Source organism: Athene noctua, chromosome 4 (genome assembly GCF_965140245.1).
Source record: "Athene noctua chromosome 4, bAthNoc1.hap1.1, whole genome shotgun sequence".
Lineage (NCBI taxonomy): Eukaryota > Metazoa > Chordata > Aves > Strigiformes > Strigidae > Athene > Athene noctua.
The window spans coordinates 60,981,769-61,000,721 of NC_134040.1; the positions used below are offsets into that span (position 1 = coordinate 60,981,769).

Genomic DNA, 18,953 nt, shown 5'->3' on the forward strand with positions numbered 1-18,953 from the left:
GGCATGCACAGACTCCATGGATTTCAGGTAGAGATTAAAGACAAAGCTGCTGCGTAGCAGTTAAGAAAATCCACGTGGACTGCTTTCCAAAACAGATACTTAGGAAGTATTTTTAATGAAAGTATTTTTCTGCTTTAGTCCTTAAACGAGCCAAGTGAGCTTGCCTTAAAAAGTTCACTGCTGTTTGCCTGTACCAAATCAGTTGTGGTTGTTTGTGTGGGAGTGTGAAGTGGGCGAGATGGTTCTTTAATGAACGTGTCACCACTTGGTCACTGTTGGCTGTCTATTTACAGCTCAGCTCTGCAGTTAATACTTGGTGCATTGCCCAATGCTGTGCACTTGTACACAGTGCTGATGTTTTACTCAAAACTGTGACACTGTTCTATGATTCTGATTCTGGATTGCACTGTACTTTGTATAAACAAGGAGAGGTTGGGAATAACCCATAAAATTGAGCAATTAAAAAAAAAAGTTTTCTCAAAGCCATGTACTCTACACATCTCACAGTTGAGATCCAAAGCAGCTGTTTTTGTTTCATGCCCTGTTCAGGCATGAACTCCCACTCAGCAACAAATACTTAAATATAATTTTTTGCTTCCCAGGTGCCCCTGGGGACCTATTCCCTGAGTTTCCCAGGCGAAATCCCAACCATCTGTTTCAGATAGCTATGCTGTATGCTATGCATGCTTACTTTTTTTTCATCAGCAAACTTTGACATTTGTTTCCCTTCCTACCTACTTTCTTGTTCACATTTTCAGTTTCCTTGCAGTTTGACCCCTACTGTGTAAGAGCTGGGATCTTTCACGCGCTGTGCACCTGGAAACCTGTGCATACAGAGTGGGATCAGTGAAGCTGTTGGGGTGGTTATGCTGTGTAAGCACTTCCTGCTCTCTTTCTCCCGAGATACCATCAAGTTTAAGCATATGTTACTGAACTGAATTTCAGGTATTTACTGTGCTTTATAGTGGCTGAATAGTTCTGCTTAATATCCAGGTTCCTGTGAGCCCGGAGACCCTTGCACACAGAAGTGACTGCTAGCTATGAATGCTCTGTTTTTACTGATCCTTTATGTCACGTTTCCATTTTCCATTGTCCTCCTTCTTCCCCTCTTTCCATCCATTCACTCGGTTGCAAGAGGAACTTCCAGATGGCACAAATCATATACATACATTATCTATTTACTGCTTAACACACAGCTGTTGGCAATATCAAGTTAAATGTGATACCAGATACCGTGTAACAAAGGACAGTAACATGTGCAGCCACTTACCAATAATTAAACCATGCAACCACTTCTAGTCTTTATGGAACTATACGGGGGTCAATTACTTTAAAATGGCTACACAGGTCTGTTTACAGTAGAATACCAAAACATGTAAATATAAATGCTTATTGTGTGGAGATGGCGGTAAAAATTTTAGAGGCAGCAGAGCTGGCAGGGAGATGCATTTTCTTATTTTCACATGTAAAGAGCAGACTTGGCTTTTTGACCTCCTCCCTTTGTTAATTTTTTTTTTTTTTTTTAAATAATACCAGGGTTGCTCAGTTGTTATTCTTGTATACTGATGGATTTTTACACAGGTCTGTTCATTGGGAAGCAGGGCTGAACACTGGGTCAGCCAAGTGCTGGGCCTTAATTTTACGGTTGCATATTGTAATAATGTGCTGTCTGTTCACGGGGAGCAGGCTGAGATGCCTCATGTCTAGGCAAAGTTTGTAGTGTGGTGGCAGCCTGCATTCTACCAGCTGGATAACCCTAAAAAAGCCCCTAAGACAAGACTGTTCCTTACCCTGGTGAAAAGACACATACGTATTTGAGTTTTAAAAACCTCTGTCAATCTTTCAGGTGACAAGGCTCAGGGAAGGGAAAATGCAAGCATCAGGTAGATTTTTTGAGGATGATTATTTTAGTTGGAAGCAGTGGGAATACACACAGGAACACTGGAATAAGGCTGAGGGGGGGAACCTCTGCAGAAAGGCTTCTGCTCTAAAATGGAATGGACAGATAATCCTAAGCATGATATGGCTCAAGAAGGTTGTGACATGTCTTAGCATTAAAGTGAATGCTTACTGGGAGCTGTTAGCCAATTCTGAACACAATCTTTGTACATTAAGATGTATATACTGCTCTAAAACCAAGTATTTGTTCCTCCAAGATGGTAGTAATACTGTATTCACTCACATAGATGTACAGGTCACCAGAGTTACACTTATAGTAGGCGTGGTGAACTGTTTAAGAAGAAGAAGAAAAAAGCAGCATTGTTTACAGATACCGCACATATTTAGCTATAATAACTTTTAATCCATGTCATTGCATTGCTGTAAATTCATCTCTGGAGAACCTTCAGATGTTTCACACTTGGCAAGTCATGTGCAGACAGGGTCTGAGTTTCCACCTTTCTGTATTTAACCCTGTTGTCATCTTAGTTCTCTGCAAATTTCTGAAACTTTTATGGAATGAAATTTGTTCTCCTGCCAGAGAGTAAATACTCATTAAAGAACTGAATGAAAGAAACGTAACCACTTCCTGAAACCTCAGCTGGAAATCAAGTTTCCCTATGATACCTTGCTATGTTTTGTTCTGTTTTGTTGTTTTTCTGTTTGCCCACACACAGGTGGGAAGTTGCAATATCAAACCACAGCCTGTTACACCAGCCTCAAAACAGTCTGACCTTTAGCAGAGGGTTAGCTCAGAAAGACTAGAGTTTACAGAGTGCAGCACTGGCGTGTCAGAGCTTGTCCTGCTCATCTTTCAAAGCAACCATGAATAGTTTTTCCTGGTGGACCCAGCATGTGAGGGCTGCTGAGAGAAGGACTCTTCCCAGCAAGGTTAAGTGTGATGATCCCTCCTAAAGCAGGATTAGAGCCTATGCGATGTACTAAGTACTCATTTGTGTGCAAGTGTCCTTGCAAATGTTACCTGTATCTATTTGTTTCCTACCATGCTTGTAGGAATTTAAAACTACAAGTGAGGAGGTTCCTATGCAAAATTCCCTGGAACTTTACTTGACGAAATTGGCAATAAAAAAAAAAGCCATCACACAATTATGGGGAACTTGCAGCTAAAGATGGAAGATGAAGTTCTTGTCTACATATTTGCAAAGACAGCCTGATACTATACAGTTCTAAATGCCTTTCATTTCTCTCCTGTCAAAATTTGAGCTACCTGCATCCTGCAGAACCCAAAGTCCAGTTTCTGCAGTTAATATCCAAAACTGAGTTAACAGCCTTTTTCTTGACACTACAAATAAACATTATAAATAAAGTTTCATATCAAATTGAACCCTTCTGTGTACATTCACTGTGAACAGAGAACCAGTCTCAGAGCATGCTTTCACACACTCTGTGTTCAGGCTAAAAGAGAGAACTAAGTTTAAATACATGAATCTCTTAGGAAAGTACCCTCTCCTGAATACTCACCAGATCCTATAAGGGCACAGATCAGCACCATGGAGTTGTATTTTATTTCTGGTGCACTCCTGTCGTCTGAGAGCAGTCTGTGTAGAATCTGAACAAGCTGAGCATTTTCAAGATCCTTTTCAGCAGTGACTAAAATACAAGTGAAAATTTGTAAATCTGGAAGTGCTGCTTGCTTTGATGCTTCTGTGTGTTAGCCATTTATTGAACCATGGATCTCTCACCGTAGTGAAAGTGGTGCTGTGGTACATAAGTCTGGTATGAAACTAAAGCACATATTAGATGGTATGATGATAGGAATCACATCTCTTGTTATAAAAATGTAAAATAGCTTAACCGCTTGAAAGGACAATCACAGAGTTCAGTGGTAAAATCCAATCTTTAATGTGCAGTGACCTGATGGAAAAGCCACCAGACTTTCTAGCTATTTAGGCCAACACCTGCAATATTTCAGCTTTCATGACTTCCATTGCCTGAGTCTGCTTCTGGAAATTCCATCAGAGTAAATAGAGTAAATTCTCGATTCCATGGTAGAGGGAGCTCTGGCTCCATTTTAAAAAGCTGTGAAAAACTTCAAGACTAGAGTGTGAGTGATTTCCTCTGTAGTTTTCTAAGAAATCTTATATACTGAATTCAGGCTCAAAACCTTTAAATGTCTGAAGACAAGACAAAGAAGAGTTAGATGATTCATGTGAATGGGAACATTTTTCCTTTTAATTACAACAATTTCCTGATGCATTGGCAGTGTTTTGGAAGTTGAACATACCATTCTTGTTGCACATGATGGCAAGAGATGAAATCAAGAGCAAAAATATGTAATGTTGCTTGTTTAGTTCCTTATCTTAGTTAGTAAGCAAGCAAATAGGATAAACACACGTCTATTGGGCATTTACCTTTTTGGTAAGCAGAGGTACTATGAAGGTAGGTTAACAGGTGTAATCATAGCTGCCCTCATGTAGCAACTCTTGCACCTATTTCTGTGGAACTTAACACAGACATTCCAGGGGCAGTATCCCCTGCTGTGTGTATTCTCTAGCTCTCACGAGTTAGGTAAATGAAAACTTTACTTTGATAAGCCCTCTAAAAAGGGGTTAACCATTCCAGTGTATGAATGTAGTCAGATCATGCATATAGGCTTCACTCTAAAGTATGATTTTCTTAACTGCTAGTCCTCTGGGTTTTACCCAAAATCTGAAAGTTCTAGATCATGTGATCACTTATCAGAATGATGGAGCAGACACTGTTTCCAGCAAACTCCAATTTTCTGCATAACCTTATTGCCTGCCTACATCTGTATGAACTCTCATGTATTTCTGTTCCACTGAAAGGCAGGTGGAAGGAGGCAGCTGTCCTATACTGCAAAAGAAACTTGCACAACTGTCCCTCTATGACTTCTTTTGGGCATAGAATGGAAAGAAAAGAGGTAGTTAACCGCTGGGATACTCACCTAACTCTAAAGCTGCTATTAATGCCAGTGCAACGAGAGCTTCATTTTGCATTATTACGTGTTCACTGGTTGCCATGGTTACTAAATGCTTGATGCCACCACTCTGTACAATGGTCCTAATCACATCCTAAAATAAACAACATAGAAATGAAAAAATTCCACATTGCCAACAAACTGTATTAAATAACAAAATTTTCATTCATGCTATGTTATCTTTGGGTAAGGTTACTTGGCTTTATGCCCATAAAATCCCTTTATAAATAAATGTACATGTGTGTGGGCCTATAAATTATCTGCTAGTACTCTCCAATGATAAGATACAACCTGTTAACCCAATGAGTAAGTTAAGACACACATAACTAACTCTTTTTCAGGTTATACAGTGTAATCATGGTGTGCCATCAATTGCCTGGGTCCGCTCTTTGTTATGTTTGAACTCAGCTGGTGTTCAAAGATGATCAGTTTTCCCTTCTTTATGTTGTGATGTTCAGACCAGCTTATCAAAAGTGCCCAACAAACCATATATTTGGCATAAGGAGACACAAGAATACAGTTTTAACAAAGCTATCACATCCTTCATCTCTCTCTGAATTTTCAGTTTCTTTACAGTGTTCGGAGAGGTAAGAGCAGCCATATTACACCTTACTACGTAACAGAAATGGTATACTTGAAAAAAGACTTCTACAACTGGGCAGAAAAATGAGCAGCATGCTCTTTAAGTATTGTGGAATTTTCCTTCAAATACAAAGTAGGTTAGGAAAAGAAAGTTATGGGATACCAATACGTTGGTTTCTGTTCTGAAATCAGCAATTAAAATGAACTGTTGCTCAGTATCTAGGAAATGAAAATGCTGACTGGGTTAAATGGCTTTAAAGCAGTTTAGAAATATGCAGCTAGGATTCTGTTCTCAAGTCTAAAATTTGACCCAACTTACATAAGTGACAAAGGATGAATAAAACTTTCTGATGTCAGCAGATATTTGATTACTTGTTAATTATAATTTTAAAAAGTGAGTTTGCACCTAATGTTTTCACCATTATAGGTCCCAAAAATACTTGCAAAATGTTTGCCTGAATGCTGAATGGAAATGTTTCAAGGAAATCTGGTTTGGGTTTTATTCTTTATCTGTAGATGCACAAAGTTTTGAAATAGTTATTTCTTCAATTAAGAATCTGATTTAAATTTTTAATGTGTTGAATTTACATTTAAAGTACACATCCCTTTCTAACTCCAGCCAAAAGACAAATCTGATTAACTGATACATATGTTTAGAATGATTTTTGTTTCAGTGCTTGCACAGGCTATGCAGTGACATTCTTTATGCAAGGAAACAGATACAATATGATCATAATCCTTGAAATATTTTAAAATAATACTGAAGAAATATTTTAAAATAACGATACTGAAGATACTAATGGCACAAGTCACGGCCTAAGGACTCAAGAATTTCACATTTAAAACCTATTTTTTTCTGAATGTCTGCAAGCATGTAAGTATTTCCACATTTTTCCTTACTTGTGATGATGTGTTTCATTATTTGTGATTTTCTGGTGGAACTCCAAAGGAATTTTGAGACTTCAAGGAATAATCTGAGAACTGCTGATTTCTATCTGAATTGGTGTGGAATTCTGGCTATATAAGCCTTGGGAATCAATCAGCACCTTTGACATGAGAATTTTCTATTTTGTAGGTGAACATCATCCTCTAAAAGGCAGTACCAAATAGATAGAAGAGATGACAGCAGTCAGGTTTGGTGCTAGTGTGGCTTAACATACAAGCACCTACTCCATTTTTTAGGATGAGACATAAGTTTTATAACCTACTATCACCTTTGTAAATATTACCCCAAATACTTTAAAATTAAAACCCAAATTCAAATCTGATGTGCTGTGAAGAACCATACAGTTTTACTCATATTTAAACCTAGAGGGCAGTAAAAGCATTAAAAAAAAAAAAAAGAAATCAACCTCTCAGCTGTTTTCCTCTTCCAGTCAAGTTTCCTCTATGAGTACATAAACCACAGAAAAGTTCACCTGTTAACTTTTGTATTAATATCTATTTGATGCTATCGATAGTGTCTCTGTATTTAGAACTGAGTTTTGTTCTCCTGTATAAAGTATTGATAAAAACTCACATCTCTGGTGACCTATGGTATCTGTGGATGTATCTTGGGGATTCTTTGTGTGTGGGGTGCAGAAAAAATTAGAACTTGGAAAAAATGAAACCTGATCAGTTTTAGACACTGAACATAAAATGGAGAATGGTCATTAGAAAGAGACAATAATATCAGAAATCAGCAAAGATTTAAATCTCTGTAAGGCCTGTTGATTTGTTTTTGGAGAGGCTCAGCATAGATCCACAATGATTTTCACTTTGCAAATGCCATGCATGAATGGTCACTGTTAAAGTCTTGAGTTCTCCAAATCAAGCTTGCTATTTAAGCTCAGTCTTGCAGCCTGTGAACACACTGAATGAAGACTGAGCCTGAAAATAGCTTGTGTCGTCCAGGGGAGATTCTTTTGTCCCTTGTAAGGCTGTGTTTTGCCTAGTACTCTCCTGAGCAAGGACAGTGGACTTGGACTGCTTATGTAAAGGCATCTGGTTGATGTGAAGGTGATGGGAAGGACAGAACTCATCTGTCCCACAGTTTTTCTTAATGTCATACCTCTTGCCATGTACAAGCAAGCTTTTGTTAGAATTTGGAATAAGTGATCATTTCTAACGATCTGTTGGAATCTTAAAACTCTGAGATGTATGTTATGTGAAGAGCAGGGGGACAGATTATTTCTGGATCTCAATTTTATATAAATGTATAGCAAGATCATAACAATTGAGTATGATGTTTCTTCATGTTTCACATCATTAAATGTAGAAAATATGGCATGCTGAACTTCTACAGGATACAATACAAATAAAAATGAGTCAGGACTTAGCCATGTGAATCCTAACAGTTCAGTCCTTCAATTGGCCTGCCACTCTGAAATTGTTTTGCTTTGTTTCTGTTTTTTTAACTATTTAGGTAGGTCCAGTGAGCACTTAAACCTGTCGCTTGTGTCTGGCAGGTCCTGGAAGCAGAAGAGATACAACACATGAATTAATAAACCTGGCTCTCTAGAAGGATTACATACCAGAAGGCTTGACTACCAATACCAAGTGCAGAGGTAACTCTTAGTTCTTACAGGATGACCTTTTTCACCACTTACTTTTGATTTGCTGTGTCGTATAAGTGCAGAAAGTAGTCTGTTGGATTCTCCCATCACACCTGCGTGATCCTTGGCTTCACACCACTCCACCAATCGTTCCACCAGTTTTACATTTTTGCCCAGCTGTTCAGCTGCTTCTGCTACACGATGCCGGAGCCAACAACACAACAAAAAAGTTGTCACTTTTTAAAGCAAGTGCTAGAAAAATAAGCTGAAAGTTACTAACTAGAAGCAGTTTGTTAAGCAGAACTTCACTAGCATGCACAGCTTGCACTGAGTGGGAGAAGTCTAGGCTGCATGGAAGGAAGTAAAGCCAGTCAAAAGGGAAACAAAATACAGAAAAACATTAATAATCCAGTTTTTGAAAACAAATTATCAGCCCAGTTAATGGGGCTTGTGCATTAAGAGTAGGGAAAATAGAGGTGATGTCACACTCCCAGGTGAACTAGCTCAAGAAATGTAAAACCAGCGAGCACTGTGGTCAGTTAGAATAGGTTTTATAGACTGTAAGTCACTTAAGTTTCTTCAGTGAATTTCTATTTCACAATCTAATACCTTTGCTAGAACCATCATGGATCTTTTGAAAAAATCTGCAGGACTGGGTCAAAAATAAATACTTGGCTAATTTATCTCATTAACTACTTTTGGTTTTTAGCAGACTTCTGGTTTTATAAATTCTCATACCTGAACAAGCTGTTGAACTAAAAGGTGCTTGTTCCTTTTGAAATTGCAGTTTATCAATTAACAAATGTATTAGTCTGTTCCAAGGAGCTAGGTACAGCCAGGAAATGCAGTAAATGAACAGCAAAACAGGAGTGGTAGCTTAGAACACCCACACCTCAATACATGCTCGTAATGTGACAGCGTAGGAGAGTTCTGAAGTAAGAAAGTAAATAAGCATTTGACACCTATTCTGAGGGTCCCTAGTAGTCAATTTAGGAGTTCTGAAAAAAAATCAACCCACATTCCTCTCCCTTTGCATATGTATTAGATTTATTCCAAGACTTCAGGAATAAAATTTTTTAAAACCCTCTGCTTCTCTCTTGTAAGAATCTTGACAGCATATCACAGACTGAACCAAAGAGAATCACTTAACATAGAGAACAGCTTATTTTTACCTTGTGCATCTATTAACATTCTTAATGTTCCCAGCAGCTTGAATTGAACAGGGGGCATCTCCGATCTGAGAAATTTCAATACAGCTTCTGCAACACCAGCTGATAGCATCTTAGCCTTATTTACAACTGCATGAATAAAGAACAGGGATGATCTCAAGAACATTTCTGGAAGATGCAGCTTCTTTCCAAGACAGTCTTGAAGCAAATTTTCAGACATGGTTTGAAAAATAGCTTGTGAACACAGACTTCAGGAACATGAGTGTGTGCTGACAATACTGCCTTGTGGAAAAATGTCATGGTTGCTAAGACACAGGTGTGAAATTAAGTGCGTTTTCCTAGCATGTACATTTAATTTTCAGTGTTCAGCCTGAAGATAAACTGAAGGCTAGAATTTTCCACCTTAGTCTAGGAAAGTTGCCTCCCACAAAATGCATCGAGTAGAAGCCCTGGCTAATACTTGCAGCCCAAAATATGAGGAAACTTCTCTGATTCCAAACAACACTCTTCTGTTTCACACAGGCAAAGGAACTAAGACATCTAATTAGCAGAATAGCCTTTTACCCAGTTACTTTATACAAACACTGTGGCCTGACATGTCTGGAGCCTGTAGTCCTTGTATTGCCCCCCTCAAACTCTTTCATCCCCTCCACTACTCTACGTTCTCTGCTTTCATGGAGCTCTCTGAAATATATGTAAGGTGCAAACTTGGTCCAATATTGTACTCAGAAAAAAAATACTTATTTCATATTCAAACTAGTGTTTAACAAACAAGCAGTTCATCATTGAGGCCAGTTATTACTCGCTCATTTTTCTGTAACAATGTACATGAAATCTTATGTAGGTCTCTGGCAGCCATCCTTGAGCAGAGACTACAGGGAAACTCGATGACTGATGGGAGTTAATAGAATTACTTATCACAGAAAGGTAAGAAAATGGCATGCCAGTAAAGTTGCATGGGTTTAGTTATGTATGCATGATCATTTTTAGAAAGTTATTGTTTGTCAAAACTGAAAATAGTAAAATAAGGTTAAATAGACAAAAGACTTATTTTTGGCTTGGTATGAGAAGGCACACACAAGTATTACAGATTTACTTTGTTTTTATGTGCACATGCTCTGCCTTTTATGCTTGGTTGACCAAAACTCATACAAATTAAGTTATTAAAAATGACAATATTAGCATTCAGTTTATTGCCTCCAAACAGTAACTAATTGCAATAGGCTGGCTATTCTAGCAGTCTACTTCCAGCTCTAATTTGGGAATTGTCAAAGCCTCAGGAAGCGACAGTAAGATGCAGCGTTTCAACAGAATGGGCACTGCTCTCTGGTCAAGTCCCTCAGCTGTGAGAGAGATCCCAAATGAAACAAAACAAACAAACAAAGCAAGCAGTGCTCTAGACAGAAAAGATTGAGAAATCATATCCGAGGCAGTCTCAGCTCCCTGCTTATTACAGAGCTGCCCTTTCCTTGGTGGGGGATAATACTGTGGGATTAAAGCGGCAAAGGACAATCAATAGGCCTGCGATGTATTAAAAACTGTTTGTCCCAACTGCCGTGCAAAAGACATAAAAGTGAAGATGGGCCTGGATGAAAAGCAGCAGTCTGACCTGCCTCTAGCACTGTCAGCCAGTTCTCTCACCCTCACCCCCTGTCGGGGTGAAGTGGGAGAACAGCATTTCACCTTCCAGTAATTGGCAATGCAAAGTGAAGCTTACCAGGAATAGCCAGGTTTCTGAGCGCACTCAGGGCAGCGTGCTGCACAGTTACATTTCCATCCTCCACGTGTCTGTCTAGCAGATCCATCAGCTTTTGAACTATGCCATTATCCACCATATGGATGCAGTTTCCGTCTGTGCAAGATGAGACAAGACACTTGTGAATGGAAGATTATTACTAAGACTTTTACAAGAGCTTTTTAAGAAGAGAAGGGCTATTTCCTTGCTCCTTTCTAGGTTTCACTGTTGAAAATTTGACCGCCATCATCGATAGGAGTTGCAGAGCTCATGACGAATTTAGAAGAGTGATATAAGAAACACTGAAGAAGGCAGAAATCTCCTATACTTCTTTATAAATTTTTAAAGTAGGCTTAAGGCTTTTCAGGCTTGTAAAGTATAAAACTACTGATGTGCTGTATAGCTCAATACCAGCTTTACTATGGCCTGTGTTTTTTGTTTGTAGCTGTACAGATAGAGCATGATAGAAGGGCACAGATAAATTTACATAAGCTATTATGGTATATTCTTACCATTTCTGGCAAAATTTGCAATAGCCAATGCTCCTGCAAGCTGTAGCTGATGGCTATTGGAAGGAATCCATGAAAGTACTCTTTGGAACACACTGCCTTTTCCTCCTTCAAATAACTTTTGCATGGATTCATCTGGGATAAAAAGCATAGACAGTCAGCAAGCCAAAGAAGTGTTTGTTAGAGAAAAGTCTTCTCTTATATCTGTGAAGCTCTGATGGCTTCACTACAATTAATCCAGTCCTGCAATGGGATGAGAGACGAAATCTGACCCATTAAATGTTAATGGCAGGTAGCAGATCCTTTAGGTTATTTAGAAAATTAATGAATAGTAAAATTCAGCAGCCAAACTGATTACAAATATCTGCTGTTGCTCTGCAGAAGATAGTGATGCACTGTACTTACCTCCAAGCAGTAATAAAACCATAAGATCAGAAGCCGTTTTAAGCTCTGCAATGTCATCCTCTTTGTCACTGTCCACAGTCTTCTGAACGATCTCAAGTAAGCACTCCACCAAGCCTGCTTCAACCAGCTGCAGTTTAATGACATCTGAAGAATAGCATAGATGAGTCAGAATCATGATTCTAAATACATTTTATTGTACATACAAGCAGGACAGACCATGAAAAGAAGTAGTGATGTCAATGGTTTCACTGGCAGCTTGTGTGGATAAAACCGCAGCCTCTTTATTTTAAATTCTCAGGACCAACTTTTATTATTATTCATCTGCCGGACGCTCCCCTGGCCCTGGACTGCCTCTGGAGCACAACTATACACTGAAGCTGTAGGGAGCTGCTTTTCAGTTCTCAAAAATGAGGGTATTTCTCTACAGCAAACTTCTGGCATCTCAGTCATGTAGCAGACTCGTAAAGACTGTGCTGTGTTTGGGCTTCACAAAGTCTTTGGACTGTGTTGCAGAACAAACTTAGGGTTCTTATTCTATTTCATGTATAGAAGAGCTACTGACTTCACTGAGACACACAAGTGTAAAATACAGAACTTCTTGATGAAATCTCAGAGCAAGTAATCACCCATTTCTTTTAGCTGAGCCAAAATTTCTGCCATTTGTTGAAAGGGCTGCAGGAAGAGTATAGTAAGGTCAAATCTGAAAGGCTGGGTCGGGAGAGAAATTTGTTGTGGTTGAAGAAAAACTGGAAACAGATGAAGCAAAATAATTTCTTAGTTGTTATTGGCAACAAGGCTCAACAGAGAAGAAGAAGAGGAAGAAACATGTATTTCAGGTGGCGACACAGGACTTGGGAGCAGTATTTTTTTCTGTTGTTTCTGCACACAATCTTTAACAGATTTTTCCCTGTGAACTCGGAGCTGGGAATCTCCTTTACACGCCTAGACTCCCCCTTCTGTTAAGTGGGAATGGAAGGTCATCTATGTCTATTATTATGTCTTTTTGTTAAGTGAAAGTGGTTCTGGTCATTTTTGCGTGCTGATTTTAGAAAGCACAGTCACAGACCTCTGAGGAGATGGGCAAATAAATGGAGTTCTCTTAGCTTTTAAAGGCTAAAGCTTTGGAATTTATTTTTTTTCCATATAGTTTACAAGAGACAGTTGGGTGAGGAAAAGTGTTCTACTTCTGGTGAAGGATGTGTCTGACTCTCAATTTCCTGTCATCACTGGGGTTTTGTCCAAGTGAAAATCATTGTTCCTCTAAGAGTGGCTGACCTTGTCATGAACTCTGTTAGGGAATGCAAAATATCCAGTTGGGATTTTTTTTAACAGGCACTTTTGCACTGAGGTACTTCAAAAAATAGAGTTCCCTTAGTTAGAGAATACCAGGTTGCAGATGTTCTGTGATTTGAAGTATAAATTGCTTACACTAGTGATCTTAAATGACAATAAACCAAAACAAACTCAAAAAATCACAACCACCAAAATCTGGACTCTGCAAATACTTCATTTAGATGTTTTTGTCTCCTGACCTATTACTAATTATCTACAATCAAAAGCACTTAAAGGTAACAGCACAGTGAACTCTTTTAGAAGTGTCTTGAATCCACAGTGGAAGAGTTTAGCTGACTACCTCATATCATGCAAGTTTCTGAGTTATGTTCAGCAGCAGTAAACTTCTCAAGTTTTACTGCAACTATAAGACAGTCTAAGAAATTAAGCATTTGAACTGAAATATGTCAAACTTGCAACAGGTTTGATCCAATTCTCTGTCAATCTCTGAGGATGGAACTATGTTAGAGCAACTTTTTCTAGTTGCTATACAATAATATAATACGATAAATGAATATATTTTGGCAAATGTATGTAAAGAATATATTTTAGCAAAAGGTGCATTTTTAGAACTGAAAAAAGGAATTCCGTTTTCACATACCACTTAAAAGTCAAAGTAGCTTTTTAAAAGGAAGTAAAAATTTGTTTTGATTTATACTGTATAAAACAGACATAGTGTGTGTAAAACAGAGTAGGATGAAACCTAAATATTTATACAGTTTACAATTCTATCTAATAATTTATTCAATTCAAACAAGCTTTAATGCTGAGGTGATCAACACAAGGTTATAGAGCTATCAAATACTGTGATGTCTTCCATAGTCAGCACTGCTTCCCACTTCAGTCCAGCTCTACCTGTTAACTCATTTCTTGGTTTCTTTTAGGGGTAGGTGGTAGATTACACAAACTACCCACAACTCCTTTGGGAGGAACATCCTGGAGGGGTGATCAGGCACACATCATGTCCCGCTCTGGCTTGAGCAGTGAATGAAACTCAAGTCTCCTGGAGCTACCTGTAGCTACCATAATATATGCCACCAAACACCCAAATTAAATGTGTATGATCTCTCAGTGAACAGTATGGGTAGAGGGTCCAGCTCTTAGCTCTGCAATTAACATGCCCCTTGCAAAAATAATGTCTATAGGGAATGGAAAAGCCAGTGGTTCTGTGATCCCAGGAGCTGAGTAATGACTGATGTCTGGATGCTGTAATGGACTACGAACGCTTGAGCCACCATTTTTTGCAGACAAATGTTGTAAAGCCCTCTAAAAAGCAGCTTTTGATATTCCCATTGTGAGTATGGGGTAATAAAATATAACATGACCATATACAGAGTGAATCAGAGGTGGAACTAGCATCTACAGTTTGTTGGCTCCTGTTGTATGCTCAGACAATTAAGACATATTCACTTTATATGCAACTATCACCACAAGGATCAGCCATGGCAGCTTCTGAATGAGGCAGCTAGTTACTCTGCATTTAGTCCCTGCAAAAGACACTGATACACCAAAATACACATAAGGGAATGAATAAAATATCACGTAAGAAAAAAAATCAAATTCTCACCATTTTCTGCCAGGGGAGCCAAAACTTCAAAAATCATCTCTTTTTTATCATGCTCTATTTGCTTCTTGAACAATTTCACAAGCTCTTCAGCAATGTTTGTGTAGGCAAACTGCTCTTTACTTGACTCTGTGAAGCAAAAGGAAAGATTTAGTATCAAGTAAACAAACCACATCAGAAGGTAGGACTATTTCTCTTCTCTTTATTATCAAGTTTATTCAGTAAGATGACTAATAGTGCTCTTCACAGACAAGAATAATAGACTTGTGCTTGTCACTAAATTAAAAGAAAAATGCCTAACATTTTAAAATAAATGTACTGACCTGAATGAATGATGATTAAGACTGTTAAAATATATATAAATATATGATCAAGGCTGTTGGGGTTGTTTCTGCCCAACAGAATGTAAAGGTAGCTACAGAAACTGTAACATTATAAAAATATATATTCAGTCTTTGATTTTCCTCAGCTTAACAGTAAGACTAGCAGACTATATACTGCATTTTCTATGGAGAGATGAGGAATCGTACTGACTGTTTTAATATTTACATGGTTTCATGATGGTGACATTTCCTTTGAAATCTGTGCATGGCTGTTGCAGGGCCATTTTATACTTCACAGATAGCACAAAGCAGCTTTACAGATGGGCTAGCTTGCTACCAGGAGGTGAGCCAGCACATAACAGTTCTTCAAATGTAGATTCAACAAAAACGTCTCTTATTCCATTGCCTGTATCTTATTCCTCCTCACTGGCAGTGTTACAGGGGGTGCAGGTGGTAGGGCTGGTGTTCTGCATCCTCCAGTTGCCACCTCCTGAGGGCCATCTGTAGGTAGAAAACCTTCCAGCACCTTTGCTATCGCTCCAATGGACTGTTAGGGATTATTTTAATGTAGAACTGACCCCAAGGACTGGGAAAAAGCATGAACTGCAGACCTAGACCCTTTGGTCAACATCCCATCATTGTTTCTCTTAATATGCATGATTGCATAGCACATTCTAAGTGGATTTTTGACCTTTCCAGTGTTTTTAGAAGGAGAATCATCCTGCTCTTTATTGGGTTTTTAGCCTGCTTTGACACAAAATAAGAGTTACGTATAACGCTTCTCAAGGGATCTGAGCACTGCAGTTGTCTCTTAAGTGATGAAAAATTACAACATCACAATAAAATTCCCTGAAGATACAAGTCAAAACTAAAATATTACAGTTATGATGTGATTGACTAAGCTATTGCTTAAGGGAGATTAAAGTATTACAAGCTAAATTAATTTTTTTGTCAGTCTTAAAGAATAAGCATCTTTTTTGCGTATGGGAACAGGAAGGGAAGCAGCTGCTGGTAAGCTTCTTTCCCATGGCTCTTATTACTCAACTGGACAGAGCTGGATCTTTCCAAAGAGAGAAAGGAAACGGAGGAGTTCTCAGTGAAGATACCATTTATTATATTTGATATGGTTTTAGCTGCATTTTAGCACTAGAATTTCCAGTATATGACTTGCTGTGCAGAAACGATACATAATGCCCACCTTGAAGATCTCTGATCTATTAATTTCTTCAGTGTTATTTTGATGGCTCTTCCTGGTGTTGATTTGTTAAGTAGACTTCTCTGCTATAAGCAAAGGTATTATGTGTGTCATCAGATCGCATCAAATAACATGATGTTCTCTCTGGCCTCAAAATCTATGAACTTGGGACAGTTGTGAATAACTTCAGGCCACCAAATCGTACAATCTCACAGATCTATTTTCCATATTTTGAACTGCTGAATCTTCTTAGAAATACAGGATGATATATATCATAACTGCTGTATTACTTTACTCCAGTGCAAAAACTTCCTAAGTCTAAAATTTTACAGAATAATTAGCAAAAGACGAGCAGCAATGCAAAACTCAAGTGATAATAAAACATGGGTCCTAACAACCTGTTTGTTTACGTTGGGTGGAAGAATTCCAATGAAAACGAATCCACTTGCAAAGATATTGGATCAAAGCAGGACCACAAACTTCAGTTTAAACAAAGCTGTAACTAAACTTGCTAAAAATATAATCTGCAGCTTAGTAGTTATTCATGATTTATACATGCAGTATTCAGACTAGAACTTGTTAAAACTCTACATCTAAAAGAATATTGTATAGGCAGATTTACGCACTGTGCCTGTCTCAGTTTCATTTGGTGATTTCTATGAATCAAATTTAATCCTGGTATAACTTCACGGAGCTACACCAGGATACATATTTTATATCGTTAATAAATAATTCACAGTAAGTAGCAGCACTCAGGAAATACTGTTTAGATGATTGAAAATGTGCTTAGTTGTATTGAAGAACGTTAACATAAAACATAAGGTGGTATTAAGTACTCAAATAAATTTCAGTTACTGAAGGAAAAAAAACCCTATATATTTTAGCGAAAATAAGCAGAAATTACTTGCTTTAAATTTTGATGTACCAAAAGGAATGAAACAAGCATCAGTGCAAGGCTTTCGCTAGTCTTAAGATTTAACTTTACACAAACTGGATGTAAATTTGAGATTAATATTGCTGACTTACCAAGCTCTGCTAAATTGCCAAATGCAACAAGGCACATCTCTGTCAGAGCTGCATTTTGGCAATGAATGCCCAACAATTTCACTAATGTAGGAATAACACCCATATTGATAAGCTGTGACTGCAGAGTATCTACATAAAAAGAAAGTACAACAGTGAGTTAGCATTTCTGTCCATAGTATTATTCTTTAAACGAAAAAAGCATTTTTCACACAAAGCAACTTCTAGGCTAAGCAGCATTAAAATGTCTGTCTCCTCTACTCTTCTACACTAGGATCTGGTCCAGACTTGAGATACAGACTCATAATTCCCCCTAGCAATGGGACATATCCCCAGAAATATTCCCTCCTGATCTGGTCATAGGGTACAGTGAATTATGCAGCTACTGATAATTTTGTGGTTATCAGGTTCCTAATACACACTGGGTTTGATTCTGAGCTCACTGAAACTAGCTGACTGGAATCCAACAAAACTATGTCCGTGAAATAATTATTTATCTGAGAGCTTGTTCCTATACACTGTTTTCCCTTAAAGATCAAAACTGGAAAATTAAAATTAGAATGAATATAAACTGGCACTGAAATAAACATGAAAAGTTTTATAAACACAGGAAGTCACAATGTAGATTATGAGGAGCTTGAGAAAAAAGAAAGTTTAATAAAGACAAAAAAAATGAAAGGTTTAAGAAAAGTCCTTAGAAGCCATTCTGATAATTTCTTGCATAGGATGAAAGTTTATAGTATTTACAAGTAAGAAAGTTATTGTTCCTAGATGTCTGCAAATAGAAAGATGCTTTGATGGTTAGGCAGAAACATGATTGTTTTAAAGGATTATTTATAACGATATTTTCTTACACAGTTTACCTATAACATAGCAAAGAAGAAAAACATTGTTTCACAGTTGAATAGAATGAAGCAGACATGAACACGCCAGATGTTGTTTAGTAATTTTCCTAAGCATCTTTTTTCCTTTGTTTGTAAGCACTTAAAACTATGTTTAAATGTTACAGACTCAAAAGACAAGGATCCAAAGCCCAGCGAGTTCAGCTGTATTACTTCATTTAGCTTTGGGTCAAGCCCTAAAGGGAATTTGTTACTTTTTTTTTTTTTTTTTAAAGGAATTAATTCTGAGCAATTGAAATCAATTTGAGTTTTTATATCTGTGGAATCAGAGCCATAAAAGTTGCAGATTTTTACAGGGAGATAAAAATATATTACATCCTGAGTCTAGCAAATTTAGTATCATCTGATGCTCTTGGAAAGCTCTTTGCCTTCAGGATTCTGCCAAGTGTGCCTGAAATTTTCATATAATAAAAATTACAGAAAGATTCAGGAATGTTTAGTTCATTATATTCAGTGTAAAATATTTTTATAATAATTATCAATTTGGTACACTAAATAAGTGGTATGGTTATTACAGATTATTGGGGATGAGCAGGAATCCTTATGGCTTAACATCTTTAATAAAACTGTATTACTTACCAGTAACTGAATTTCCTTTTTTGGGGGGAGGGGTTACCTCTTCCACAGATTCGTGGTCTTTAGCGGAATTTATGAGAACGCCATGTCAGACATCAAAGAGCTGTTGAAGTTGTCAAATTTCAGGTAAGTACAAACTGCACTAGCGCATGCATTGAATGCCATTTTACCTCCGGCAGATGTGTGAGTCACTGCTACATCCTCCTA

The 18,953-nt window shown here is 37.8% G+C and overlaps 1 protein-coding gene across 8 annotated transcripts in view; it reads right to left on the reverse strand.

The window, feature by feature from the left end:
- The window catches only part of RAP1GDS1 (Rap1 GTPase-GDP dissociation stimulator 1), a 102,157-nt gene that overhangs the window by 848 nt on the left and 82,356 nt on the right, over positions 1-18,953 (reverse strand). For all 8 annotated transcript variants that reach the window (XM_074905539.1, XM_074905538.1, XM_074905541.1 and 5 more), the window contains 9 exons: positions 17,272-17,400; positions 14,731-14,856; positions 11,832-11,975; positions 11,430-11,561; positions 10,900-11,034; positions 9,186-9,311; positions 8,068-8,207; positions 4,865-4,991; positions 3,421-3,549 (listed from right to left, as the gene is read on the reverse strand). In XM_074905539.1, coding sequence (XP_074761640.1) covers positions 3,421-3,549; positions 4,865-4,991; positions 8,068-8,207; positions 9,186-9,311; positions 10,900-11,034; positions 11,430-11,561; positions 11,832-11,975; positions 14,731-14,856; positions 17,272-17,400 — 1,188 coding nt within the window. The remainder of the gene's footprint in view (positions 1-3,420; positions 3,550-4,864; positions 4,992-8,067; positions 8,208-9,185; positions 9,312-10,899; positions 11,035-11,429; positions 11,562-11,831; positions 11,976-14,730; positions 14,857-17,271; positions 17,401-18,953) is intronic.